The sequence below is a fragment of the Numida meleagris genome, chromosome Z (genome assembly GCF_002078875.1).
Source record: "Numida meleagris isolate 19003 breed g44 Domestic line chromosome Z, NumMel1.0, whole genome shotgun sequence".
In the NCBI taxonomy this organism is placed as follows: domain Eukaryota; kingdom Metazoa; phylum Chordata; class Aves; order Galliformes; family Numididae; genus Numida; species Numida meleagris.
In genome coordinates, this window is record NC_034438.1 from 22,625,161 (window position 1) to 22,652,834 (window position 27,674).

Consider the following 27,674-nt stretch of genomic DNA (forward strand, 5'->3'; position numbering starts at 1 on the left):
ATTTCTACAGAAGTCAAGCCTGAATCTGCAAACCTATAGGAGTGCCTACAAGACACCACAGAAGCATGCTGCTAACACTGTTTTCCCAGAGGTTAAAAGAAGGCATATGAATCTATTAGCTTCTCAGGGCTAGCTTGGGGAAAGAAAACAAAATAACTATCCCTTTCCAAATCACACAAGCTATTCTTAAATTGTAGATGAGAATTAAATTTGTTTAAATAAGCTTTCATCAGAGTAACTGGAAAACCTCCTTGTTTCCGTAGTACTGAACTTCAGCACAATTGAAAGAAAGTCCGTAAATGAATTAAATCCAAATGAAAAGACATTATACAGAAAAGCATTTCCATTTTAAGTTAGGTGAACACTTGTGAACAACCTTAGCCTACCAGCTCCATCTACATGACACAAGGATAGATGGCTAAATACACAAATTCATGTCCACAATGATGTTAAAACTATAATGAGATCATCTAAGAGCTGTACATACCGCAACTTAAAGAATTAGACAGGAGCAGTAGTATCAGAGGCATTTTGTCTAGCCTCACATTCCAAAGAGCAGTTGGATTAAATGAAGTTTACCAAAGGCACATGCAATGTAACAGAGACTTAAGAAACCATTCAAAGAGGGTAATAGCAGAAAAAAACCTTCAGGGAGTGCTGTCCCATGACAGGAATGTCCTTCTGTTAGTAGTACACCCTGGAAAACAAACTTGTTTTTGTCTAAAACTCTCTCAAACATCTCTTGAAGAAAAAAGAAATAGTGAGACAGTAATTATTTAAATGCTCCCTTTCTGGCCTCTGAAAACAAACTAACGTATCACTATTTCTCAGCAATGGAAATTACTTTTATTACTTGCAAGTGTACCAGACTAAGCTCTGGACTACTTAAACAATCATCAGTACACAACAGCAATAGTAAGTCATTAAATATCAGATGCCTGTGCTAAGACAAACGCATCTGCTCTTCAAGTAAGCTTTTGAAGGATAGGCTGAAAGATCAGAGAATCACAGAAGGTCAAGGTTTGGAATGGACCTCAAAAGATCATCTAGTCCAATCTCCCTGCCAGAGCAGGAGCACCTAGATTAGGTCACACAGGAACGCCTCCAGGCGGGTTTTGAGTGTCTTCAAAGAAGGAAACCTCACAACCTCCTTGGGCAGCCTGTTCCAGTGTTCTGTTACCCTCACTGTGAAGAAGTTTATTTCTCATGTCTATATGGAACCTCCCACATTCCAGCTTGCGCCCACTGCCCCTTACCATATCACTGGATGTCACTGAGAAGAGCGTGGCTCCACCCTCCTGATGCTCACTCTTTATATATTTATAAACATTAATGAGCTCACTTCTCAGTCTCCTCCAAGCTAAGCTGACCCAGCTCCCTCAGGCTTTCCTTGTAAGGGAGATGCTCCACTCTCTTAATCATCTTTGTTGCTCTGCGCTGCACTCTCTCAAGCAGTTCCCTGCCCTTCTTAAACTGAGGGGCCCAGAGCTGGACACAATACTCCAGATGCAGTCTCACCAGGGCAGAGTGGAGGGCGAGGAGAACCTCTCTTGACCTACTAACCACACACCTCCAAATACAATTCAGGGTGCCATTGCCCTTCCTGGCCACATATGCACATCTGCCTGTACAGAAATTCTGAAGTCTGCACAGAAATTTATAGCCTCTGTTGCCATTGCAGGACTGTTCAAAAGAGTAAGGAGTGTCATCAAAGTCTGTATCACAAGACTGAGAACTAGGGAGACAGTCACTGATAATAATAAATGACATAATCTGTAATAACTCGAGTGATGGTATAAAAACCTGGAATCATAGAATCATTAACTTAGGAAAAGACCTCTAAAATCATCTAGTCCAACTGTCCACCTACCACCAATACTGCCCACTAAACCACATTCCTTAGTACCACATCTGCATGTTTCCTGAACACCTCCACAGATGGTGACTCAACCACCTCCATGGGCAGCCTGTTTCAGCACCTGACCACTTTTCTGATAAGTTTTTCCTAATACCCAACAACCTGAACCTCTTCTGGCTCAACTTGAGGCCACCCCTCTCCTGTCACTAGTTACACGGGAGAAGAGGCTGACCCCCACCTCACCACAACTTCCTTTCAGGGAGTTGTAGGGACCAATAAGGTATCTCCTGAACCTCCTTTTCTCCAGACTGAACAATCCCAGCTCTGTCAGCTGCTCCCCATAAGGTTTGTGCTCCAAAGCCCTCACAGCTTTGTTGCCCTTCTCTGGACAGGCTCCAGGGCCTACATATCTTTCTTGTAGTGAAGGGCCCCAAATTGAACACAGTACTCGAGGTGCAGCCTCACCACAGCTGAAATCAGGTGGAGGATCACCTTCCTGGGCCTGCTGGCTGTGTTATTTCTGAAACAAGTCAGGATGCCACCAGCTTTCTTGGCCACCTGGGCACACTGCTAGCTCATGTTCAGCCAAGTCCTGACTAAGACCCCCAGGTCCTTTTGCTCTGGACAATCTTCTAGTCACTCGGCTCCAAGCCTGTAGTGCTGCAAAACCTCTTTGAAGCACAAGGCTTTCAATTTTAGGTCAAGAACTACCCCAAGAATTCTTCATCTGAAGGTTGCCTAAACAACTCATAAGAACCACAAGCTGACCCGTTCCTCCTATACGTCTTGGTACCGTCAACATTTAAATTTTCCTCACTAGGCACCCTAGTTAACTATTTCACTGGTATCAAGGCTGAAATGAAAAAACAAGCAAACAAAAAATTCTACACAGTCTACTGTGATTGACAGCTTACTTTACAAATTCTTGAAGTACTGTCCACAGAAATGCAACGCATTCTATAAGAGTATTAGTGCACTAATAGAGGTTTCTAAAAAAGAAATCCACATCCCTCATATCTCCCTTTCCACCCCTAGTTGTGCTTCACGACTCAAAAATCATCTGAGATCCTAGCCGTACTTGAAGCCTACTAGTTTGGAGAGCAACATTTAGGCTTTTCTATCTATCAGTGCCATCCCACACTATAAGTAACATCATTAAGTATTTTTAACTTCAAATAATACTGTGATTAGAAGCTAGACAACAGAAAAATAATTAAAGTAGTTATAACTGTGCACCAAAACTTCCAAAAATGCCAATAGTCTTACCACCTCACTGTAGACTGGAACTTACAAAGTTTAGTACTGAAGAGTTTTTGGACTAAGCTGAGTATATGCCTTGCTTCAGTCTTCTGATTCACCTGAAATATAACACTAGAGTTAAAGAAAAACATTGTTGTCTCTAATTTAAATTCCTTATTCTTATGAAATAAGCATGTTTTACTTTTCAAATTAAGAAAAAAATAAACACCACAGAAAACATCTAACACATATACCAACACATTCATCATCATGTATTTAGTGCAGTAAAAGTCAGACAAAATATACCCAATTTATATCCAACATGCTAAGTAACTATCACACATTCAGATATTATAGAACACGAGATGGGAACCAACCCTACTCATATAAAAATGCAATTCGTTTTCTTCCCTTTCACTTATGCTCCAGTTCCTTTAACACAGTGCTCTACTTAAGTGGTTTTTTTTTGTTCAATCATTTCTCTCAACTAAAATTTTACTCTTACAAAAATACTTGATCTTTCACCTATCCAGCTCCTTCTTATGCCTGCTCACTAAAATAGGTGACTAAGAATCTAAATAATAAATGACAAAGTTGCACTTATTAAAAGTAGTTCCTGCATCTAAAATTAAGAGTTCTTTAAACAACTTTCTTCATGATCTTCGGCAACCTACTTCTGTTTTGCTTGCTTTGCCCATTTGTGAAATGAAGACAAAGCTCATTTCCGGAATGCTTTGTTGGGTTAAAGTGTTTATAAGGTTAACTTAGCATGTGCAATTTTACGAGACCCACAAATCAGAGCTATAATCAGTGCAAAAAGATGTTATCATATCAAGAGTTTTGACTTTTTTCTTTCATTTTAGAGGCCAGCCTTAGAAAAGCAAATACATTTTTAAATGTTATTGAGTAAGAAGTTTTTAAGTTATTAGAAAGTGCATCTAACAAACAGACTTTATTTTAACTACACATATAAATATATATATTTAATTACTTACTGGTTCTTCTTTAACCACCAGGCATAAATCACCATCACTTGTACGAGTGCCAAATCCATTCAGAGAGGACCCAACCAAAAAGAGCCTGCTATCTGTAACAAAAGAACCACAGAATAAAACCTGATGTGACATATCATAGCTCAGAGTACGGAAGAATTGTGAACCTCAACAACATTCAAACAAATATTAAGTAATCAAATTCAAAACATACATGGAAAAATTCGCTGAATTTCCCTCTGGAGTTCTGATCTGCAGAGCTCTTTTCTATTCAAATCACACGTCTGTTGTTGGCATGCTTGAAACAACTCCAAAACCTGCTGACTTAACTTGACACACATTCAAAAAGTAAAGATAAAGGAAGTGAGCGTTCTAATTGCTCTTGCAAGGATAAGAAAAACAGAAAACTGCACTTAAAAAATAAAAGTCAGTATTATTTCACATGATCCATTCCATCACTTTAACTCACTTAAACTCATCTTGAACACCTGCCTTGAAGAAACTACTGTTATTTTTATTTATTTTTATTGTTCAATCATTATCTTCAGCCTGTCAGAGAAAAGCAGTAAAAGACCAGGAATATCTTCTGCTGACTTAAATATCAACTGTTTGACTACAAGTAACTAGGACAAAAGCAAATATTAAAACTGACTTACACTGGCATCATTATTTTGCGCAGTGCAAATCATTAAAGAAGTAATCAGACCTCTAGTGAAAACAGGTATTAACTATTTCTCTTCAATGACACAACCATTATGCTATAATCAACAGACATACTAACATGAATATTTTGTCATGTTGGTGCAGATAAAACATTAGACTGCTTAGCCACAAGCTTTTCATTTTTTTAATTAAAGAACAAATGAGCTTCTCTGATGTTGGTAGATGATTTTATTAGAATTCCCCCTGCTCCCATATCCTGTGACTAATGGTCTACACCTGTAATTTGTACTGCTTCTAGAGCTGACACGTAGATTTCCTCAATCAATGTTAAAAGTAAACAGCTTATGCAAACAACATGTGGACCCTTGAAAAATGTTTCAAATGCTTAGGATCACAGTGGCAGCTACAGTTTTTGATACTCCTTTTAAGGACAACAGTAGAGACACTGTGACAACATTAAAGAATCCTGCTGAAGTTTTTTTTTGCCTACCTCAGCAAACTTGTTCCCTGTCTATGCAGAAGGCAAATGTCAAACATGGTCACAGAAAGACAATACCTTATCTTTGGCCACAGGAAGTGTTGCTTCTGAAACGTCTGGAAATGAAATATCTTGCAATCGAGGAACACGTATACTTAAATCTGGTACATAACACACATTGAACAGTGGAGATGATCCTGAAAACAAATATGCACTTTCTTCTGGTGAAGGCACTGCTTGGTTAACTACAGATGTTTCACGGCGAGGTGAACGATATCGCTGTCGTTTGATATCATATGGAACACTTTGTTCACTTAGTCTCCTAAAGAAAAAAAAAAAAAGGAAAAAAAAGTTGCAAGCTATTTTTCAAGCTTCAACCTCTGATTAAAGAGTAATAGATAATGCAAAGAATAAACAATAATGATTAATTACGTGACTGTTTCACTAAAATAAAGTCTTTTACAGAACAGACAGCATGTCCATCCTAAATATCAGGTGAAATTAACCTGAAATGAGAAGACAGAACACAGCTGCAAAATCACAGCTTCCATTGAAGTGAAGTGATGCAACCACTTACCAAAACTACTTATACTAACCAGCTGAAACTAAATGGCAAGCTTAGTTAGGCAGGACAGCTACAAAAGATGAATGTTGGTCATACTACTTTTGTGACCATCTGCTTTTTATTTTTTTTAAGATACACACAGATTGACTGTAAATTTCTTTTAAATAACAGAAGTGCAGTGAGGAAATTTTGTTAATCCTGAATACTTAGAGATCAATAAATTAGGTAGTGGGGAGGGGAGAAAAAAACTCAGGAAAACAGCCACTCAAAATGTAACATTTGTCAGTGCAGGCTTAGATTATACAGACAGTAAAATGCCTCATATGGGCAAAAAAAGAACCACTATTCTTTTGACAAATCAAACTAATGATACTAGTTAGCCACACAGGTCGTAAACCTTATGTTTCATTTTCAAACACAAAGAGATACAACCACCTTAACAGACAGTCCCTTTGCATCTGAATATTTATATAAAATAAATTGTACTAAAAGCTGATCAGGGTTTGAATACTGTGGTCTACCCACAGAAAAGTAAATACAAGGACATTCATCTTTTATGTATCTAGTATTTCATATGAGCTAACCAGTACAACTGTGTTCACATATTAAGAAAAAAAGCCAACACGAAATCATATGTGTTCATATGTATCAATGAATTAAGAATTAACGAAACTGCAATCATTTCTTGCTGTCAGAAGAAGTGGCAGTAATGTAGTTTGGGGACCAGGACCGACAGTATTATTAATTAAATACAAAATTTTGCTGAAGAGACCTCAAATTATCATTTCTGTTTTCAAGTGTGAGAGAAGTTCTGGTAACATTCCCTACACTCAGTCTTAAAGGAACTCACAGTGTAATATTAAATCCAAACATGAGACTGTTTCAACAGAAATAGCTTAAGAAGAGCCAACTCAAGATCTAAGGATTAACTACTTGACTGCAAATCTCTTAATACAGCACAGCTTTCCATAGACTGGTCAAGAGGAAAAAAGCATGCATGCAGCAGCATGAAACCAGGAACATCTTCAGTTCACATAATGCCTCTGTACTCAACTACAGTTAAACAACATATTTTCATTCATACTTCTTTTCTTTTAGAAACCTGGTTGAGAAACTGGATAAGGAAGATAAGTAATTTTTTTTCCAAAATCTCTCACATCTGAAATTTCTTTTCCTGTTGCAGCTGAAGAAACAACATTATCTAAATTTGTTTTTTTGAGAAGTAGGCAAATTGTTTCCATACTAATTGTTTCCTCCTAAAAAACCCACAAAACTTACATATGCCTGAATTTAGCACTTTGTATTTAAAAAATAAAACATCGCATAATTAAGAAAAACAGAAGAAACATTTACAGCATTATTGGAGAAACAACACAGCTCCCACAAACACTGAGCAGTTTTAACTTGCAGATGTACAGAAGAGAACACTCATTGATACAAATCCTTCCATAGTCAAGCATACACAGAATACAAGCTATCAAGGTATTAAAAGAAAACGCACAAGTCACAGTTCTGTAAGGTGACAACTGCTGGAAAAAAAACTACATTACTAAGCCACTTACGAGGACTAAAATTCTCAACAGCACATACAAGAATGTTTTAAAGATCCATGACATGTCCTATTTCATCAAAAAAGTTTTGTTCAGCATTCACAAATTTTCTAACTAAATTCAACTTGCACAAAAAAAAAATTGGACAAACTGTGTCACGTGTTCAGGACAACCAGAATTAATTGCACACCCGCCCACTTCCCCCCATCTTACTTTCTTCCTCGGAATGACGTGGAAGCAGCAGATGTATTCACTGGACTGCCATTTCCATAAGTCAAAGGCTGTGGCGTACCAGCTAGTGTAGTCACAAGGTTCCCACTCAACGAAGCCCTGGAAAGACTATAGTCTATAACTGTTATTCATACGACGACTAAAACGCCTTTTTATGAATTGCTTGCTTTGCTCTGTATTATTAACTGATGCAACGATACCTTACACAGCATGCACAACACAGTAGAGCACTAAAATTTGCAAGTCACTGCAGGAAATTATACAGCTCTGTTTTACATATGACACTCTCCTGTTTTGTAAGCCTAATGAAGTTTAACGTTAAAAACACTGAAAAATATCCCCCCAAACAGAAACACTTCTTTCAAAAGACAGTTAACTGTACTTTTCAATTCAATCTCCAGTAACAGACTTTACTGTACTTACACTGCATTCTGAAAGTTAATTTGAGCATTAATAATCTGCTGGTGAGAGAGAATAACAGGTCGTATATTTAGAGGAACCTTATTGAGGAAATTGTTCTGTTGTTGATGTTTAGGAGGAAAGGGTGGATGACCCAAGTTGGAGGAGTTTGGGAACATGCTCCTTTTCACTTGAGGTGAACATGTATCCTTTTACCTACAATAAAAGCAAACAAATAAATGAAAACAGGCAACAAATTAACAATAGTTACTTTTTAAACTCCTGGGTTTAAAAATTTGCATAATTTAGAATTTTTTTCTATGTATTGCTTAAGAGAATTGTGATTGCAGGCTAGCTGCATCTCCTTTCAGGACAAGATGCAAAATAAAAATATGATATTTTCCAAGTTTCCCAATTATTGTTTAGTTATTTTTAAAATTATGTTTTTATTTGCTCCCTTCCGCTTTATGTTTCATTTTAGACAAAATCCACGAAATAAAATGTAAGATTTTTCATCTCAAGGAAAAATAACGTATTTGAATGAAAAGAGTTTTATAATCCAATTATTCAAAAACAATGTTTGTAATATACTACATCATAAGAACATGAAGATGCTGATGATCACCAAGCATAAGCAAAATTAGTTTTTTTTCCCATGATATTCAAAGAAGCTGCCAAACACTGTCAGCAATTGGAAAGTAGTCTACTAATACTTTAAAATACATATATAGTACTGTTTCATACGTATGTTTACAGAATGGATTCCATGATAGTAAATTTAAAATTGATTCTGGCACAACCGACTGCTATTTGATCTTCTACAACTGTCTGGATTATGTGTTAACAGAACAACTGAATGAAAATCTTTGCCTCTACAACTGGTTAAACTGCTGATGATTTGCAAATCCTCTCTATTGCACTGTAAGTTCAATTTATATGACAGAAAAAACAGAAATCCAGAATTTACAAGACAGGACCACATTAGAAGATTTTAAAATACCAATTATCAATACTGTATACCTCTCTCAGCTACAGTGAAAACCTGGTATAATTTTCAGGTTTCTTCAATTATTTGAACCTTGCAAACAATCAAGGTGTGTCACTTACCAACACAGATGCTCATGATTAACCTTAACACTTTGCGTAAAAATACTGACCTAGTTATTACAACACAGGGATTCAAACAGAAGAGGGAGAAGTTTGTTAAACATTTAAAAATTCCAAAATCAGAAGAGTAATGGCAGCGTTTCCCTAATTATTATACTGAAATCTCTTATCAAAACAATGCCATAGTAATACAACTAAAAAAAGTGCTAGACAGTAGTATACCTTTGGGGTAAAATACCACTTCTACGTTCTCTTACTTATCAAACTAATCACGCACATATAACTGTATTAACAGTTACACTAGTAGCTATTCTGTCACACTCAGAAATACAATCAGTTATTCCTAGCTTTACTGTACTAATGTGTCACTGTTGCCACAGTCTTGACCTCATCTTTCACCTACCACTGCAAAATGTTGTGTTCTGACCTCAGACAGCTCCAGCAGTTGGTGCAATCAGCATTAGCACAGAACCTATGCAAAAGAATTGCAAGGAGTTTACTTGCGCACAGTTCTTGCGATGAAAGCTCACATGTCCTTCTCTCCCCCTCCCACAGCTCCCTGTTACCTGACATTCGTATGTAGCCTGAACGACACTTAAGCACAGTCTCAAACCCATGAAACAATACAAACAAAATACGCCCCAAACTGGCATTAAGGGAGGAAGCAGACTCAGTAAGGATTACAGTGAGAACTGTGTAACTTGTTAATGAAGGGACTTACTCTTCACAGAAGTAACTCCCTTTAACACTCCCATTTCCACAGACAGCAGCTTAACAACAGTTAGCATCCCACGCCCCTCTCTGATCACCTCAGGTGCTCCCAGGGCATGAAATACGGTGTGCAGAAGGAGGTGATGGATATATTTCATCAGCAACATAGCAGAACTGTGCGTCAGAACTGAGGATTTAGCTGTTACAGCAACAGGTTTTCAATCTTTAAGACTGCAAATACCAGAGGGGAAAAACAAACAAACAAACAACAACAACAACAACAACAAAAACAGAAAGAAAGAGAGAAATAATAGAAAGCGAAAGAAAACCAAAAGCCAGGAAGCAATTTCCCTAACTCGAAACCCGACACAGCGCAGCACCACCGCTGCCCCGCAGGAGCTGTGGCTGTACTCAGGGGGCTCTCAGGACTGTACCTCGACTGGGATCGCGGGGTGCTCCAGGAGCACTGCAGCTCAGGCTCACTCCCTCAGGGGGCACTTCCTTCAGACAAGTGCGTGCTTCTCTGGGAGGTAAACAAGGAACTGCTAACACTCCTGCCCCGCGGCCCTCTCTTCCCTCACTTCAGCGCCGCGCCGCGCCGCCCGGCCCGGCTCCGGCTCCGGCTCCGCAGCGACACGAGTCCCGCCGGCACACTCACGTCGGGTTCGGGCAGAGGCCTCTATACCGCAGCACCCGCCTCGACCGCGCTTCGCCGCCGGCCGGCTGCGGCACGACCGGAAACAGGCAGCCAGCCCTGCTCGCCCGGCGCAGGCCCTCACCCGGATCCAGACCCGGCGACAGGAAGAGCCCATCCCGCCGGGCCCCCCCGCCGTTCCCCGCCCGGCGCATGCGCCGCCGCCGCCAGGGACGCGGAGGTGGTGGCAGGCGTGGCGGAGCTAGGTGATGCGACGGCGCCGTCGGGTTGTTGCTCGGCTCTCGGCCGGCAGTGGCGGCAGCTTCTTCGCCTCCCTGTGAAGAAGCGGAGCGAACGCCCTTCTCGGGCCGCGCGCTCTCCGTCCCCAGCTGTTACTGTAGGCCAGGCACGTCCGCCCCGCGGCCCAGCACAGCTCGCGCTGCGGCCCGCGCCGCCTGCTGCCCCGTCATCATGGCGGCGGCTTTGCCTCGGGGTCGGGCAGAGTGCAGTGCTGACATAGTATCGCGCTGTGTTTCGTTTGCAAGGAAATCCTGCCCGTTTTCAGAGGTGACAGTTTGAAAAGGCATTATGTGCAGAAACATGGTGACAGATTCGATGTGTTTCAAGGAATGCTTCGGAAAGACAAAATAGAGGAACTGAAGAAAGTGTCAGCTCAGTATTTTTTTTTTCTTAAGTTAAAGCTCCAATGGACTCTTATAAAAGCTGGTTATGTGATAGCAAGTGAGATTGCAAAAAAATCATAACCATTTCCTGATGGTGAGTTTGTTAAGCAACATATGGGAAGCACAACAGATAGAACATGTCCTGATTTAAAAAACAGATTTTTCTAAGATCAGTTGGTTTCACCAGTCTATACCCAGGTGAACTGAAGAAATAGGAACATCTATAGAAAAAGATTTGAAGAGGAAAGCTGCAAATTTCAAGTTTTATGCTTTGGTGATAGATAAACTACTGATGCTACAGATACGTCTCAACTTGCCATTTTCATTAGAAGTATTGAATATAATGTCACCAAAGAAATGGCTTCCTTGGCCACACTGGAAGACGCAGCAAAATCTCTTGATTTGTAGAAAGCAATAAAAAAAATACATTAAATCAATTTTCCTTAACCTGTGTCAACATATCTGGTATAGCTACTGGGTAGTGCCCCAGTGATGGTTGGTAAAAAAGAGGGACTTAAAAACTTAGTACATGATGATGCAATTACCACCAGTAGCTCATGTTTGATGAAATATCACTGCATCAGACGTCAAGAAAATTTATGTGGAAAAGCCTTAAAAATGGATAATGTCATACAAATCGTCATCAAACTGTGAATTTCATACAGTCCAAGGGACTGAGTCATCACCAATTCTAGGAGTTCCTTACAAGTATGGATGCTGATTATGGGGTCATCATTTTCTTTTCTGAAGGGAGGTGGCTAAGTCAGGGTAAAATGCTAAAAATTTAGACTTCATGTTTTGCAAAGTGAAATCAAGCCCTTGTATGGAATCAAAAGGAAAATTTGTGCCAGAATATGAAGATTAAAAGCAGCTCACAGATTTAGCATTGTTGGTGCATTTCACCGCTCATTTAGGTGAGTTAAATGTGTGTCTTCAAGGTGAAAATCACCTAGTCTGTGCTGTTTCAGACAATAAGAGCATTTGAAATGAAAAATAATGGCAAGCTCAATTTATGGCAAATAATTTCATGCATGTTGATACACTGGCTAAACACGGTTCTGTGAACAGTGAAAAATATGCAGCTGTGCATTACGTTTTGATAAAAGAAATTTGAGAACAGGTTTCAAGATTACCAAAAAAGTCATCTGTTTTTTTGTATATTTGGGACTCCATTTTCAGTTGGAATAAATACATTACTTGCAGATTTTCACATGGTATGTATAGAGTTGCAATCAGACATTCAACTCAAAGAAAAATGTGATCATGTCTCCTTACCAGACTTTCATAAGCTCTTTCCTGCCAGAGAAAAATATCCCTCTCTTCACAGTCATGCCTTATTCATGTCATCGCTTTTTGGCAGTACGCACATTTCAGAAAAATTATTGTCAAGAATGAAGCACAGGAAGAGTAATATATCATCAAAAATTTCTGATGAACGCGTTTAGAACTTAACTAGGAAAGTCATCCACTGTCATTGAACCAGCTTGGAGCGTTCACACAAAAACAAGATCAAACATGGCACTAGTTTTGTGTCTTTGTTACTCTCTGTTTTTTATATTTTAATAAAAATACATTAAAAATAAGTTTTGTTATTTATATACATTAAATTTATTATATATTTTATATGTGGCCCAAGGCAATTCCTTTTTGCTCAGTATGGCCCAAGCAAGCCAACAGGTTGTACAGCCATTGTGTAAGCCATGCCTTGTGCAGCACATGGCTGTGGCATTTCTGTGGCAGGATAGGGAGGAGTGGGTTGCAGCTCTGTCCCACTGATGAGCAGTGCCAAGTGAGACCCAGGGAGGAGACAGGCAGTGCAGGTATTTTTTGACTGCAATTAAGCTACAGTTCAGAAGCTAGTCAAGAATATAATATTTGAGTAAAGAAATCAGGATTTGGCCCCAGAGGTTGTAGATGTACTAAGACAGCTATGAATACAAAACCAAGAATGAGCTGAAATGCTTGCACCCTGAGGAACCAAGTGGGTGTAAAAGGCAAGATCCACATCGAGGTGTGATCCCTCCCTTGGGGAGTTATGGAAATGAGCTGAGGTGGGTAGTGAAGTCATGAGCTCAGGCATACACATGGAAATGCTGGAGAAGCTTCCATCCTTGATAAGGACTCCTTCACCTGGGAACTGGGCTGCAGCTGGAGGTGTTAGAGGCAAGAATTCTAGCCGCTCATAAATGGGTAAGAAGGAGACAAAGTGCAGTGGCCTGGGTCAAACAAGGCTGCAAATAGACTGCAGACAAATTTGGGCTGCAGAAAGAATTCTTTTTTTCAGAACATGTCATCTCAGCCATGTCTTGGGATTCTCCTGTAAGAGCCAACCCACAGCTAGGACTGGCGCTAGGCTTATGAAAGACGAAGCCTGTGGACACAATGGAGTGAGGCATCAGAGGTACTGCCAAAGGAAGGGTTAGCCACAAATAGAAAGTTTCCTTAGGTTTTCATTTGGGCCATAGCCCAAGGCGTTGAGATAAGGCTCAATTTGTAGTTTGGGTTAAGGTTAGTTTTTGAATTCAGAAGGAGGCAAAGCCTGAGGGTCTAGGTGTGTGGCTGCAGAAAAGCTGCCAAGGGAAGGTTTGCCCACAGAGAGGGTTCTGTGGGTTCTGGGCAATTTTAAGGTTTGAAGAAAACCAGTTCCTAGGGGACCAATTATGGTGGGCCAGTAGAAGGGCTTAAGGTACTGGCCACAGAGTGAGGAGAGAGGCAGTTCCTAGGGACTAGTTGGAGTGAGGCTGCTGAGGGAAGGTCTGGGCTGCAGAGTGAGTTGTCCTGAGGACATTTTCATCTGGGCCACACTTAGGGCTTTCTGAGGTTAAAGGTTTATGTGGTTCTACAATTACGGTTGTAAGAGAGGCAAAGCCAAGGGATTTAGATGTAGTGGGGCTCTAGGTAGGCTGCCAGGGGAAGGTGTGGTCTGCCAAATCAAAAATCTCCTGAGAATTGTTTGAGCTTTTCCATAGTTAGGGTTTTCTGGGTTAAAGACTACCAGGCCAATTTCAACCCTAGGATTAAAAGAGAGACAAAGCTAAAAGGTAGTGTTGTGGTGGGCTGTAAAAGGGCTAGCAAGGGCAGGTTTGTGCATCACAAAGAACTCTCCCCAAAGAGTGTCAGTGCCTTGGCCAGGATTTCTGATCTTTTGCTAAGGTCAGCACACAGCTTAAATTAGGACTATCACTTGTAAGTGATAAGGCCAGCTGGAGGTGTTTCCTGTGGAGGTTGATAAGGGTTTGCAGTGGGAGGGATTGGGAAAAACAAAGTTCTTGCTGTGAAGACAGTTAGTGTTAAAAGAGATTGAACTGAGGATAAATAGTGTAACAGATGCTTAGCTTTTGTTGTTGTTCGCTCTTTAGGATTTTTCCCTGTGTCATACCTACATCTGTTTTTCAAAATAGCTACAGTTTTCAATGAAGGACTTGAAATAACCTAGTGTTTTACAAATCAGCAATGGCCCTATGAGACAAATATCTGTGCTTTGACATGCTGAGAGCTATTCTGCTTTTTTTCATTGTGTGCATTCTTCCATCCTGACCCTGACTGTGATCTCAGAGAGTTAACGTATAGCATAGATTCCGTTGTATAAGAAAAGAGCTTCAGCACCTTACTTTCGGTTTTAGTCATTCTTGCAAAGAATCAGGCTGCTTGTCAAGAGATACTAAGAGCTGTGCAACAGGGAGTTTGAAAACTAGCGCTAGAGATTTCACCTGAACTCCAAAATAGGATGGGATTAGGACTCATCATGTACTTCTTGCCTTGAAAGATAATACTGTTTTAGAATAATTATGGTACAATTATTAGAACAGTTTGTTAAGCTTTGTTATTGGAACAACAATGAAGAAACTGAACAATGAAAGAAGTTTATGATCCTTAATAGAAGCAGATGGCTGAATTTTGCCTCTAAAAACTATAAATAATATTTGTTTATGTTGGATAGAGAAGAAAATTATTTTCAGAAGCCAATTCTGGATACAGCAATTCTTGTTACTGCTCCAATACAGCAGTTAAAATCTCTGTCATGGAAAGGAAACAACGTTAAAGTTCCTGTTTGTTTTTGTTTGCAGTTGTCTGAAACTTCTTTAGAGCTGAAATACTCCAGATTTACATACTATCTGAAGGTAGGTAGTTCTGGAAAGTTTGATCAAAGCAGTTCAACATTCAGTAGCTCAAGCAGAAAAAAAAAAAGCAAAAAACAAATAAACAAAACCAAACGGAGGAAAAAGTTGTTATTCTATGGAAACCTTAAAATTCCTAAAAAGTCTGTAGCCTCTTTTCTCACTCTCTTAACGCTGAGCAAGATGTATGGGAACTGAGCCAGCTATGTTCCCACTGTAAGTAGGAACATATACTGCAAGTATATGGCTACTTGCTTTAATACATATGTTCTCCTTACTGGGAAACAAATCAACTTTCAAGAAGCATTTTTAAGTATCAAAAACAGCTGTAGCATACCACTTTTTATGTTGCTAGGGTTAGGACCAGGTCTAAAATAATGAAACTTGTATCAATACAGCATTTCATTATAAATATGCCATTTTCATATTTTGTGCTGAGACCTAACATGGTAAGTATATTAAAATAAGAAATGTAATTATAATGAAATAAACGGAGGTACAAAATCAATTAATATGATTCAGAAACCATAGTGAAGACTGCAGTTTTTTCATCATGATATCCATATGATATACTTTCCAGTTTGTTTAGCAAACAGGATATTCTGGGATTGATGCCAAACCAGAGACTTAGGTCTAAAATAAATTCTATGTATGAGGCAAAAAGCAGCTTCCCTCAGGAAAACAATAAAATATTTTAATAATACTTAAATCAGGTGTACACAAATCTATTGCTAAAGGTTGGCAGGTGTCCATGTAAGTATCTACTGCATTAAAAACAGTATTCAAAAGTTGAGCAAATAAATAATGAAGGTGAAATGAATGTGTTGCTTTTTTATTATTGTTTGTTTATTTTGAATTAGACAAGCATTTTTTTTTCTCATCGTGTGACAGCCTAGTTCTGATGTTCAATGTTGAACCAGGTTTAATAATTTTTGTGTTATGCCTCTATTGCTTTTTATTTGAGAAATAAGGTGATGGATTTCTTTATTACAATAAGGTTTTCTATAGCTATATACATATCACACAATCTGCAGTGAACTATGTATGAAAAGTAGTAAGTATACCATAGACATTGATATCAAAATATATAGTAACTATGCAAACAAACCTATATGTATGTTGCTCCAAAAGTAATGCTTCCTATTTGTTTCCATGGAAACTCCAACAGACACAAAGAGCACAATAATTCTAATTAATAGAGAAAATTCTTAGCTGCAAAACACTTTTTTTCCAACGGAGTCGCCACCATGAGCTATGCATTTTTGCCTGCAATGAACAAGAGACATCATGCCGTGCCTGTAAAAATCTGCACCTGTGGAGGTGACCCAATGTCAGCACTGCTGAAACACACCACCCAGTGCCTCACTATGCTCACATCCACTGTTTGGTCTCCATAAATGCTCAGCAAACATCAGTGAATGTCAGTGGGTGTCATTTTTCAGATGGAGAAATTCATTTACACTCTTTTGCTTCATACACACTTCCATGTCAGATGCCATTTTATCAGAGTGCCCCTCTGCTGCCATCTGTCGCACAGCAACAAAATGTAACAGGATATTGGTGGTAAGGTTCAACCTCTACCGCCATACCACCGCCATCTGCCTCTGACATTGTGGGCCAACATAATAAAATCAAGGCTGTTCTGCTAAATGGTTAATGCTGTGCACACGTTAAATATCTATGTTTGCTAACAATTGCATGACTTCATTGATTTGGCATTGTAAATTTTGTAATTAGACTCCTTTAGATACAACTTTTTTAAACAGGAGGGTCTAAGTTCTGCATTTTCCTTAGTGTTACTGTTTTCTCTGCTGTGCAAATAAAGACAAATTTTAAATAAGTAAGTCCTGAATTTTGATTGAAAACAGTGGATGGTGCTACTTGATTCTTTCCAGCTCTACAAAACTATATGCTTTCATACTTTTTTTTTTTAATCTATTGCAGTCCTGGGGGGATATTGAAGTTTCCCAAGTCCTAAACTAATGAGAAAAGCTTTTGAAGTCTTTGCCTGATAAGCCACTTCTTGAGGGTTAGATTTTTATTAAGGACTTTAAGTATTATTATGAAGGTCTAGTAGACATTTCTCTGTGGCCTAGTTGGTCTTTTTATTGATGGGTAAGAAACAACCATTTCAAGTTAATGGATCTGGAAACAGTACTTAACCACTAGGTTAACTTCATGCAGATATTAACATAGCCAAACAGAGGGACAGATAGGTACAATTTTTTTTCTTTCTTAAAGCACTAAGCTTTTTGTAGAGATATTAGGTACGACGTCTGTTTTATACCTGACTCTACTGAATTAAGGATGTACTTAATAGGTCTCAGCTAGGACACTGAGGTTTGAACAAGTTGGGAATGGCCTACTGTGGGCTAGCAAAGAAAATGTTACTTGCTACCTGCTGTCTTCAGTTCCTAGCACTGTGGAATGTTGAGTAGGTTATGAAAGTTAACTGTTGGTGGTCAGAGTGCGTTCTGTTGTGTTTCATTTTTTTTACTGTCTCCCTCCCATTTTTATGTCTGCTTTTGACTGCTTACTTTCTTGTGGATGATGCACCTGAACGCTCATTTTGTTTGGTTCAATTTTTTCCATGTTGAAAAACTAATTTTGGTTACCCAGGTATATACCAGGATGGTATTTTAGGGAAAAACTTTCTCTAGTGCCTTTAGTGATAAAACTATGTCTGTTGGCTAATCCTGTCTATAAAGCATTTCCTCACTGTTCTCCCCTACACTAGAAAATTATTAAAGGTATGTCCTGGTTTGGGCTGGGATAGAGTTAATTTTCTTCATAGTAGCTGATGCTGTGTTTTGGATTTAGACTGAGAACAATGTTGATAACGCACCAATGTTTCAGTTATTGCAGAGCAGTGCTGCGCAGAGCCAAGGACATTACAGCTTCTGGTTCTGTCCTGCCAGTGAGGGGCTTTGGGGCACAAGGAGCTGGGAGGGAACAGAACCAGGACAGCTGACCTAAACTAGCCAAAGGGATGTTCCTTACCATTTGGCGTCATGTGGAATAATAAAACCAGGGAGAATTGGTCAGGAGGAGTGTTGCAGTGTTGGGACTGTCTAGGCATCCGTCATCTGGTGGTAAGCAATCACATAGCACGTTACTTGCTTTGTATTTTGATTTTGTTTTCCTCTCTTTCTTTTTAAACTGTTCTTATTGCAACCTACAAATTCTTGTACTTTTACCTTCTTTGATTCTCTCCTTGATTCCACTGTGGAGGGGGGGAGTGAACAGCTGTATGTTGCTCAGTTGCATGCCAGGTTAAACCACTAAACACTACTGTTCTGGTTATTATAGGCCTCTGTACACAAAAGTTGTTGTGAAGTTTGCCAAATTTTAAATACACTTGGCAGAATAAAGTACATTTTTATGTACTGTAAAAAACTTTGAAATAAAATGTTCTACTGTTGCAGATTTTTTACTCAAGAAATCTGAATATTCTTGTTGTTCAGTATCAGATGTATCATAAACTTTACAATATGTGTATATGCGCTTTTTTGGGGGCTTTCCTATGAAGCCTTAACATAGAAGTAACTGAAAATGCGTCTTTTACTTAGCATTTGAGTAGAGCAGCCTCTAAAGAGTTGGACCTCTGTACTTTGACTCTGCGAACCCAAGCCTCTCTTTCAGATTACTAACATTTATATTACTAGTAAGCTATAGAAGTGTAAGTGGTGAAGAAATGGGCAGGTATCTGTGTGTATGGAATGCCCATGCACACACTTGCCAGAATCAGTTACGGAAGCCCAATCAAAAGTTAGCAGTTCAAAACTGGAGCAATTCTGTCTACTGCAACAGTACTCTGAAGTTTCTTTTTCTCAAAACCATCATGGTATACGTTCTTTAATGAGCTATAAATCAAATAATCAAATGTTTCCCATTCTACATTTGCAGACATATTCCTTCCTGTCTTCAGTTTTAATCTGCATTATTTGGGACAGATAGTTTTTCAGCCAGTGTTGAGGGAAACAAAGTGGGGCTCCAAAGAGAAGTGCTAGCACCTTATCTGCAGAGAGGCTGCCACATACTCATTACACCAGCTTGAAGCAAGTTCAGTCATTGTTGTGAGATATGCATTAGTATCATTTCTTCTGAATAATTTATAATGTTGCTGTGCAAACTGGGTTAGTATTAGGAGTCCTAGAAATGTCAGGTTTCAAAATAATGCTTCTATTGGTAAAAATATTCAGTGCAAAATACTGTATTAAAGCAACACTGAAGCTGAGCTTTTAAAATACAAAAGGCAGGAAGTACAGAGTTAAGGTTGCCATGGAAACCTTAACTGTACACCTTTAGGTAGGTAGCATACTATTGGTTTTAATAACTTTCTCTTTGTACAGCTCCATTATATAGAGTTTATTATATAGAGTCTATTATATACTCTTTTTTATTATATGAATTCTAATGATATTGAATGCTATTTATAATACATATTAATTGCATTGGCTACTCAGCAGACATTAGAAATCAGGTGTGACCTGTGCTGACTGCATGGAAATAACTTGCATGCTGGTGTTAAGGTGACTGTATGATGTGTATCCAGAAAATATTACTATGGCTATTTTACCAGCCAAGATATTGAGTGTTTTGTTTCTGAGAATAGTACAATATGGCTGTCACCTTATGGAGCATCATCAGAAGAGCAAAATCTTAGAAAACACGGGCAATTTACAGGAGGTAAAATGTTAAGTGGTACTTGGTGGAAGGTTTAACTATGACCATGGTATGCTTTTTCAGCAAAGCATAACAGTACAGCATTCATTCTTTACAAAAGTGCAATATTTCCTCCAGTACTCCATCTTGTAGTTAACAAGAACATAGCTCTTGCTCTTTCTACTCTGTTTTCTTTCCTGACAGATCAGTGAACTGTATGAAATCTCTACAAATTTTTTGTTAGGCTGTAAAACTGAGAATTCCCCTGCCCAATTCCAAATTCCAGTATCTCCCTGTCAAAGGGGCAATTTCTTATGAAGTTTTGTCTTCTTTTATTTAGCTATTGCCTCAGTTAATATGCAAGAAATGCACAGATGTTGAACATTAGGAACCTCAAGTCAAGAGACCTGGCAGCAAGTTGTTATCTTGAGAAGTGTACATTAGTCAGATTACATCCTCTGTTCGTGATGTAAATATATTTCCAGGATGTGTAAATACTGCAATAGGTGGCCATGATGTCCAGATAAAGTAAAATCTTTGCACCTACAGTTGCCATTGAGAACTACCCCCTAAAAAGTCATAAATCAGGCTTTATATATATTGATAAACTAATACAATTTTGGGAAGATAAATACTAGTTGTTATTTAACATTTAAAGAACAATTACAGCCCTTGCTAAAATTCATTATAGGAAAAAAAAGAATTCAAAATTAGATTCTTGTAAACAATACTTTGAAGGAGGAGGAGAACTTCAATTAAAAACTCTGAGGTCTTAAAACTCATACACATTAATCCTAGTACAGAGCTCCATTAAATACCACTGCTCAATGTCAATACAAACTTGCTGCAAAATCATAGCCTACAAGTAATCACTAATGTGTTATTGATTGATTTTATGAAAGATTAGAATGTCACTACTGGAAATTAAAAGGAAAATTAAAAATATTTTATTTGTTTCAGCTTCTCTATCCTACAGGAAGATTTGATATTCCCTTAACAAAAATATTGCAGATACGAAGGAATTGCACTGTGAAAGGACCACTGTAAGTTGTCAGGCTTCCTTTGTAGCTTCTCCTTTTGCCATTTTGGAGACTGAATTAGGGGTAGATAGACTGCTAATTGATCTAGAGTAGTATCTTTTCTTCTATAAATTTGAACTAGCTAGTGGCTCTTTCAACAAAGATGAATTGCACCAGGTCTTCTGCTGCTACAATCTGATTATTTCATTCATTTCAATTTTATCGATTTAATTTCTGTTTCAGTCATTTGTGCCCTTGCAAGCTTGATTTTGTGTCTACAGCCTAGATAAGCTGGGTGGTCCACACGGATACAGCTGCAAGGACATCCTCTGGGGTGCCCATCCCTCCTCTCTCCCACTGCTTTACGGTCTTTCCTTTGCTTTTCTCTTCTCAATGCAAGAAAAGTCACTTAGAACATCTCTCTTGGCAGGGCATGGCATCAAGCGCCCAGGAGGATCTGAAGCAGAGTGGCTCTGTGGCAGTGGGCAATGCAAGGCAGCTACAGCAGGCAAGGCCACGTCAAGCAGCAGATAACCAGTGTCCCATCTGCTTGGACATCGTCTGCCATGCTGCCCACGTGCCCACCTGCTTTCACTGCTTTTGCTTTAGCTGTATCTGGCAGTGGGCTGCCATGAATGCTGTGTGCCCAATCTGCAGGCAGCCTTTTGACCGCATCTTGTGTGCAATGCAAGCAGCTGGTGACTATGAGCAGTACATGCTCAGCCCATTCACCCAGCGCCAGAGGCATGCAGCCAGAGAGAGGGTGTGGAACAGATCCCCACAGCGGCACTACAACCTGCGCCTGCGCCACAGCAGCAATCGGCCCATGGTAAGGAGAAGGGAGCGTACAGCGGGCCAGCAAGTGCTACAGGTCAACACAGCTGCAGCGCCCTCCAGCACCTCTGTGCCTGGCACCTTTAGAGAGCCAACCCTGCCGAATGCTGTGCAGCGCCCAGCGAGCCCTGTGGATGGGCATCCCAGAAACTTCAGCATGATGCTGCTGCGTGCTCGGCTGCTGCATTTCCTTGACTTACAATAAACAGCCATAAGCACTTCAAAGAACAACTGTCTGCAGGAAATGTTTTCTAGCTCTATCTCAGCAATGTACTTCTTGGAGTGTGTTGTGATTTTGTTTCCCAGAATTGCTGCAGCAGAGCTTGTTTTGCTCTTCTGCTCCCAGCCTCCCTTTTCTAAGCACTGGGAGAATCACTGAGGCTTCTGATCATCAGCCAGGACACGTGTCCTGAAGACCTGCTAATGCAGATGTTGTAAAGAATAGCCATGCTAGCAGCCCTGTCCCTGGATCCCTGGAGCTTTCCAGGAGCAGGCAGGAGGAAGCCCCAGGCCTCCTAGCATACAGCTAGACAAACACATAATGCAGTGGATGAACAATTGGCCGATGGATCAAGCTCAAAGGATGTTACATCAGGCTGGCAGTCAGTCACTAGAGGGGTTCCCCAGTGCTCCATTTTATGGGCAGTTCTGTTTGATGTTTCCATAAATGTCCTGGATGCAAGAATTGAAGATATACTGGGTAAGTTTGCAGATGGCACTGAATTGGGAGGAACTGTTGACTCTTGAGGGTAGAGGAGTCCTGCAGAGTTCTTGATAGATTGGAGGGCTAGGAAATCACCAGCCTCATGAAGTTTAACTAGAGCAAGTGCTGGATTCTGCAGCTGGATTGGGGCAGCCCTGGCTGTACGTACTGACTGGGAAACAAGAGACTGCAGAGCAGTCCTGCAGAGAGCAGTCTGGGGGTTCTGGCTGTCTGCAAGTTGATCATGAGCCAGCAGTGTGCCTAGGCAGCCAAAAGGGTCAGCCATACCCTGGAGTTCATGAGAGGGAAGGGATTGTCCTGCTCTGTTCTGTGCTGTGTGACCTCACCTCAAGAACTGTGCAGTTTTGGGTGCATGTTGTGATTTAACACTGGCAGGCAGATGCTGATCACTCACTCTACCCAGTTAGGATGGGGGACAGAAGAGAAAAAGTGCAAGAAATCATGGGTTGAGATAAAAGCAGATTATTACATAAAGCAAAAGCAACACGTGAAAGCAAAACAAAACAAGGAATAAATTTGCTACTTCCTATCAGCAGCAAGATGTTCAGGCACTTCAAGGAAAGCAGGGCTCATTATGTGTAGCAATTTCTTGGGAAGAAAAATGCCATCACTCCAAATGTCTCCCTTTCTCTTTTTCTCCAGCTCTTACTGCTGAGCAGGATGCTATGTGGCATAGAATATCCCTTTGGCCAGTTTAGGTCAGCTGTCCTGGCTGTGTCCCCTCTCAGCTCTTTGTGTACACCCAGCTTCTCACTGATAGGGTGGCACAAGAAACTGAATAGTCCTTGATTCAGTGTAAGCACTGTTCTGCCACAACTGAAAACATTGGTGTGTTATCAGCACTATTTTCATCAAAAATGATCACAGCAATGTATCAGCTACTATGAAGAAAATTAACTCTATCCCAGCCAAAACCATGGCAGTGCTACAATATAAGAAGGAAATAAAATACTAGAGAGCCTCCAAAAGAGGGCTATGAAGATAGTGAAAGGTCTGGAGAGCAAGATGTATGAGGAGTGGCTGAGGCCCCTGGGTATGTGCAGCCCAGAGCAGAGCAGCTGAGGGGAGGCCTCATGGCGGCTGCAGCTCCTCACAGGGAGCAGGGGGGCAGCGCTGAGCTCTGCTCTCTGTGACAGCGACAGGGCCCGAGGGAACGGCATGGAGCTGTGTCAGGGGAGGGGCAGATGAGGATTAGGGAAAGGGTCTGCACCAGAGAGAGAGAGTAGTCAGGCACTGGAACAGGCTGCCCAGAGCCTGCCATGACCTCAGACTGCTGGAGTTCAAGAAACATTTGGACAATGATCTCAGACTGGGACTTGAATTTTGGATGTTCCTGTGTGGAGTCAGAAGTTGAACTCAGTGATGCTTGTGAGTCCTTGGTCTGTGATCCCTGGTCTGACCTGCTTGTTGGTGCTCCTTGGAACAGGAGGCTGCCCTGGACATCTCTCAGTGCCCTTTCCACCCCAGAGTTTCCTTGGATTATCAGTCTTCTTGCCCACGCTGCTTCTTCCTTCATGTAGCTGGACTCATCCCATTCTCTCACCTTTGGATCTTCACAGACATCCCGTCGTGAGTATCTGAACAACATCTCCTCATAATATTTGTAGACCCCCAAATTCTTTCGCCCTGCATCTCACAAGGACTACTGCAGCCCTTCTGGGTGCTCCCTCTGACTGAGCACTGACAGAGGTTGCTCTGAGGTGTTGGAGTCTCTAACATAATCTCCAGCTGTCTGGATACGGACCTGGACAACCTGCTGTAGGTGGTCCTGCTTGAGCAGCAGGATAGGACTGGATTACTTCCAGAGATCTGTACCAACCTCAACCATTGATGAGATTCAAGAGTAAACTGCACCCGCTTCTCTAAAACAACAAAGTCCTCCATTCTAAAACCGTTTATTTATACCAGAGAAGAGAAGGCTCAGGGGTGAATCTTATTATTGTATATAAATAGCTTATGGGAAGGAGTAAAGAAGACAGAGACAGATTCTTCTCAGTGGTGATCAGTGGACAGAGAAGAGGCAATGAACAGACACCGAAATACCAGAAATTAGATAAACCATTACTTCCTGTGGCATAAGCTCCTGTCTTTTACTGATAGGGAAAACCTATCAATTCTCTGTATTTGTACTAACAACAGAGGTAATAAAATACTGATTGCTCACTATCAAAAATAACACAAAGCGCAATACAATACACAGGTAAACACATAGTTTTTTGTCATATATACTGGAACGTCCATGCATCTAACTATTTGCGGTCTGAGGGCATTAAATGTCCAAGAGCTTAAGTAAATGTGTTGAATTCTGTAATTTTCATCACTTGATTTTTTTTAAGATCCACAGTACTAAAAAAAGTATTACACTAATTCCTCTTCAAAGGACATGAAAATTTTATACTGATAACTAATTTCCTAAAAATCTGGCTTGAATATAACTACTGAAACTGGTTGAAGACAACCTTCAGAATATGCTTTATTTTCCCTATTATTAAGGTGTAAATACTTCAAGATTTTGACTGCTGCCAAGACACCATTGTTGTACAGAGAACAAGCAAATAAATAAAAGTGTCATGGTGTTATGATTTTTGTTATTGGTATTCCACATCATAACATCATGTAGTGCACTGGGAGTCAAAGAGTTAATGCTTTAGTTCCATGGATTGTGGATAGTTCCAGGTATACCTGTCTCAGAAGAGAAGGAGAACTACATGCTCCAGAGGACTTTGCGTTTCCATTTTCCATTCAGAGGGAAAGATAAAATTGTTAGCATGTCATGAGACACCCCTTTTTCCCTTTCTTCTCATCTCTGCAGTGTGTGTGCTCCCTAGCCATCTCACCTTCAGCATTAGAGTAAGGCCTTCAGTTTTCAGACACTCTCTCATTTTATTTGATTTGTTAGCTTCAATTCCAATTATACTGTATTATATTGTGTTATCTTGCATTCTGATATCTAATTTAGTAAATTAACTTTCCTGCTCAGATCGTTGCCGCTGTTTTGTTTTTAGGCCCATCTCCCTACCCTTTCCCCTTTTCCCCATTCCCTCTTTCCCAGGCCATGGGTCTGTGCGTCTCCCTGTCCCATTAGTCATAGAACAGGGCAGATCCAGCCCAAAAACCCTTGACAAAATGATAAACTAAAAAATTAGGATTAGCCTACAAGGCATTGAGGTGCAAGCAAGTTATGAGGACACATCTAAGAAACATCTTGAATGCCAAAACTGATAACAGAATATGATTAACTTTCTTTTTAAACAATTAGGGAGACATGCATCAAGACTCTGAGCTTTATTGCTTGTGGATGATTCACTTACTTTGAATTTAGTAAAAAAATGAAACATATTTCCTCCTCATACCACAGAGTTTTCTGATTATGGAAGAAAACTTCTGAATGTGTCCAGATAAAACCATTAAAATGTAAGAGAGAAAAAGAGTGTTTAAGGTGGTCCTTTAGAAAATGCATGGTTCATTAAAAAAAGTAAAATAGAATGCACACATCCTTGACACCAAGTTCATCAACATGATCATAGAATCATAGAATAACCAAGGCTGGAAAAGACCTACAAGATCATCCAGTCCAACCGTCCACCTGTCACCAGCAGTTCTCACTAAATCATGTCCCTCAACACGACGTCTAAACATTCCTTGAACACCGTCAAGGTCAGTGACTCCACCACCACTCAGCCCATTCCAGTACTTGACTACTCTTGGAGAATAATATTTCCTAACACCCAACCTGATCTCCCCTGGTGCAACTTGAGGCCATTCCCTCTAGTCCTATCACTAGTTACATGGGAGACGAGGCCAACCCCCACCTCACCACAAGGTCCCTTCAGGCAATTGTAGAGAGCAAACAAATGAGATGCAACGTCATGCTGGAGGAGGCCTTGAGTTTGTCTGTGGTGTTCTCACACTGATCACCTGCTGACTGCAGCAGCTGAGTGCTTAGTCTTCCTCCCACTCATCTTCCAAAACACTAAATTTTCTAGCCATCATGATCATTTTTTAATGTAGATAGTGAGAGGGCTGCTGGGGCAGCCTCTGTGAGGAGAGGCTGTAGCTGCCCTAGGCTGGGACCAGATGGCTCCAGCTGGCTCCAGTGGCTCCACTGCAGGGCACAGCACAGCTGAGCCAGTCAGGGCAGCCAGCAGTGCTGCTGTCAAAGCAAGCTGCAGAATGAGTGAAGAACTGCAGCGTGAGGAAAACATGACAGAAGCAGTCCTGCAGACCTCACTGTCAGTGCAGGAGGGCAAGAGGTGCTCCCAGGTGCAGAGCAGAAGTTCCATTCAGCCCAGGACAGTCCCATGGAGAAGGAGGCTGTCCCCCTGCATGCCATGGGTACTATGCAGAGTAGATCTCCATGTGCAGCCATGGAGAATCTCATGATACAGCAGTGGATGAGGCCTGAAGGAGGCTGCAGCCCATGGAGAGCCCCCTCAGGAGCAGCCCCAGGCCAGAGCTGCAGCCTGTGGGTAGCAACCCACATGAGGGCAACATCACAGTCAAAAGATTTACCCAGCCTGCAAGTATATGCACAAAGCCATTCAAAGAGTGGACCAATTGATGGTGAACAGAGTCAAAAATGATCCACCTTGCAGAGTTTGAAGTTAGACAGCATCTGTAGTGAAGGTTCAGTCTGTAAAGACTGATAGAAAATGTTCATGTGATGAGAGGTCTCTGAGTGAGGCTCAATTTTGGGTAGAAAGCAAGTAATTTTTGTATCACAGAGGCATTAGAGGTCACTTGACACCACCACCTAGAACAGCCAGTAGCTGTTGCTAACTTCTGTTTTTCACCTAGGACAGCCAACAGATGATGTTTTCTATTCTCTCAGACCAATTTTTACTCTCCCCGGACAGTTTTTCTGTTCTTCTAGCTGAAAGAGTCAATAGCTCTTGCTATTTCCTCCTTTCCCAGACTGCTCCAACCTTTGACTTGTTTTCACTTCTCTAGACAATAAGTAGCTTCTTGGTTTAGTGCTTACAGAGGGCATCTCCGGATGTCTCAGGTTCCCAGGTACCCAGCTGCACTTCAGAGATGCCAGCTGTGCCTTCCAAGGATACTTCAGGTTCACAAGGCTGGTTCTCGGAGCAGGTTCCCAGGCTAGCAGTTCCTAGGCTGGCAGATGTCTTCTGTCAGTGTCTCAGCAGACGTTTTCTGTCAGTATTTTTCCTGTTACAACTAGATCATTCCCTATAGCTGCTCCC

General features: G+C 40.6%; 2 protein-coding genes across 7 annotated transcripts in view; one reads left to right on the forward strand and one right to left on the reverse strand.

Moving 5' to 3' along the window:
* The window catches only part of PAPD4 (poly(A) RNA polymerase D4, non-canonical), a 43,294-nt gene extending 32,030 nt beyond the window's left edge, over positions 1-11,264 (reverse strand). Inside the window, exons 1-9 of one of the 6 annotated variants that reach the window (XM_021380501.1) lie at positions 10,452-10,620; positions 10,228-10,316; positions 9,486-9,554; positions 8,000-8,191; positions 7,559-7,684; positions 5,309-5,552; positions 4,304-4,418; positions 4,093-4,184; positions 3,150-3,216 (exon numbers count right to left, since the gene is read on the reverse strand). In XM_021380501.1, the coding sequence (XP_021236176.1) occupies positions 3,150-3,216; positions 4,093-4,184; positions 4,304-4,418; positions 5,309-5,552; positions 7,559-7,684; positions 8,000-8,154 (799 nt within the window). In that variant the 5' untranslated portion in view covers positions 8,155-8,191; positions 9,486-9,554; positions 10,228-10,316; positions 10,452-10,620. Of the gene's footprint in view, positions 1-3,124; positions 3,217-4,092; positions 4,185-4,303; positions 4,419-5,308; positions 5,553-7,558; positions 7,685-7,999; positions 8,192-9,485; positions 9,555-10,227 lie in introns of all 6 variants that reach the window. The other 5 variants (XM_021380505.1, XM_021380504.1, XM_021380503.1 and 2 more) reach the window with 5 other exon arrangements.
* Positions 14,034-23,537, forward strand: LOC110390288 (E3 ubiquitin-protein ligase Topors-like). Its single transcript, XM_021381536.1, has 3 exons — positions 14,034-15,231; positions 18,085-18,320; positions 21,343-23,537. Exons 2-3 carry the CDS (start codon positions 18,240-18,242, stop codon positions 21,949-21,951), a joined length of 690 nt encoding a protein of 229 aa, XP_021237211.1. The 5' UTR covers positions 14,034-15,231; positions 18,085-18,239; the 3' UTR covers positions 21,952-23,537.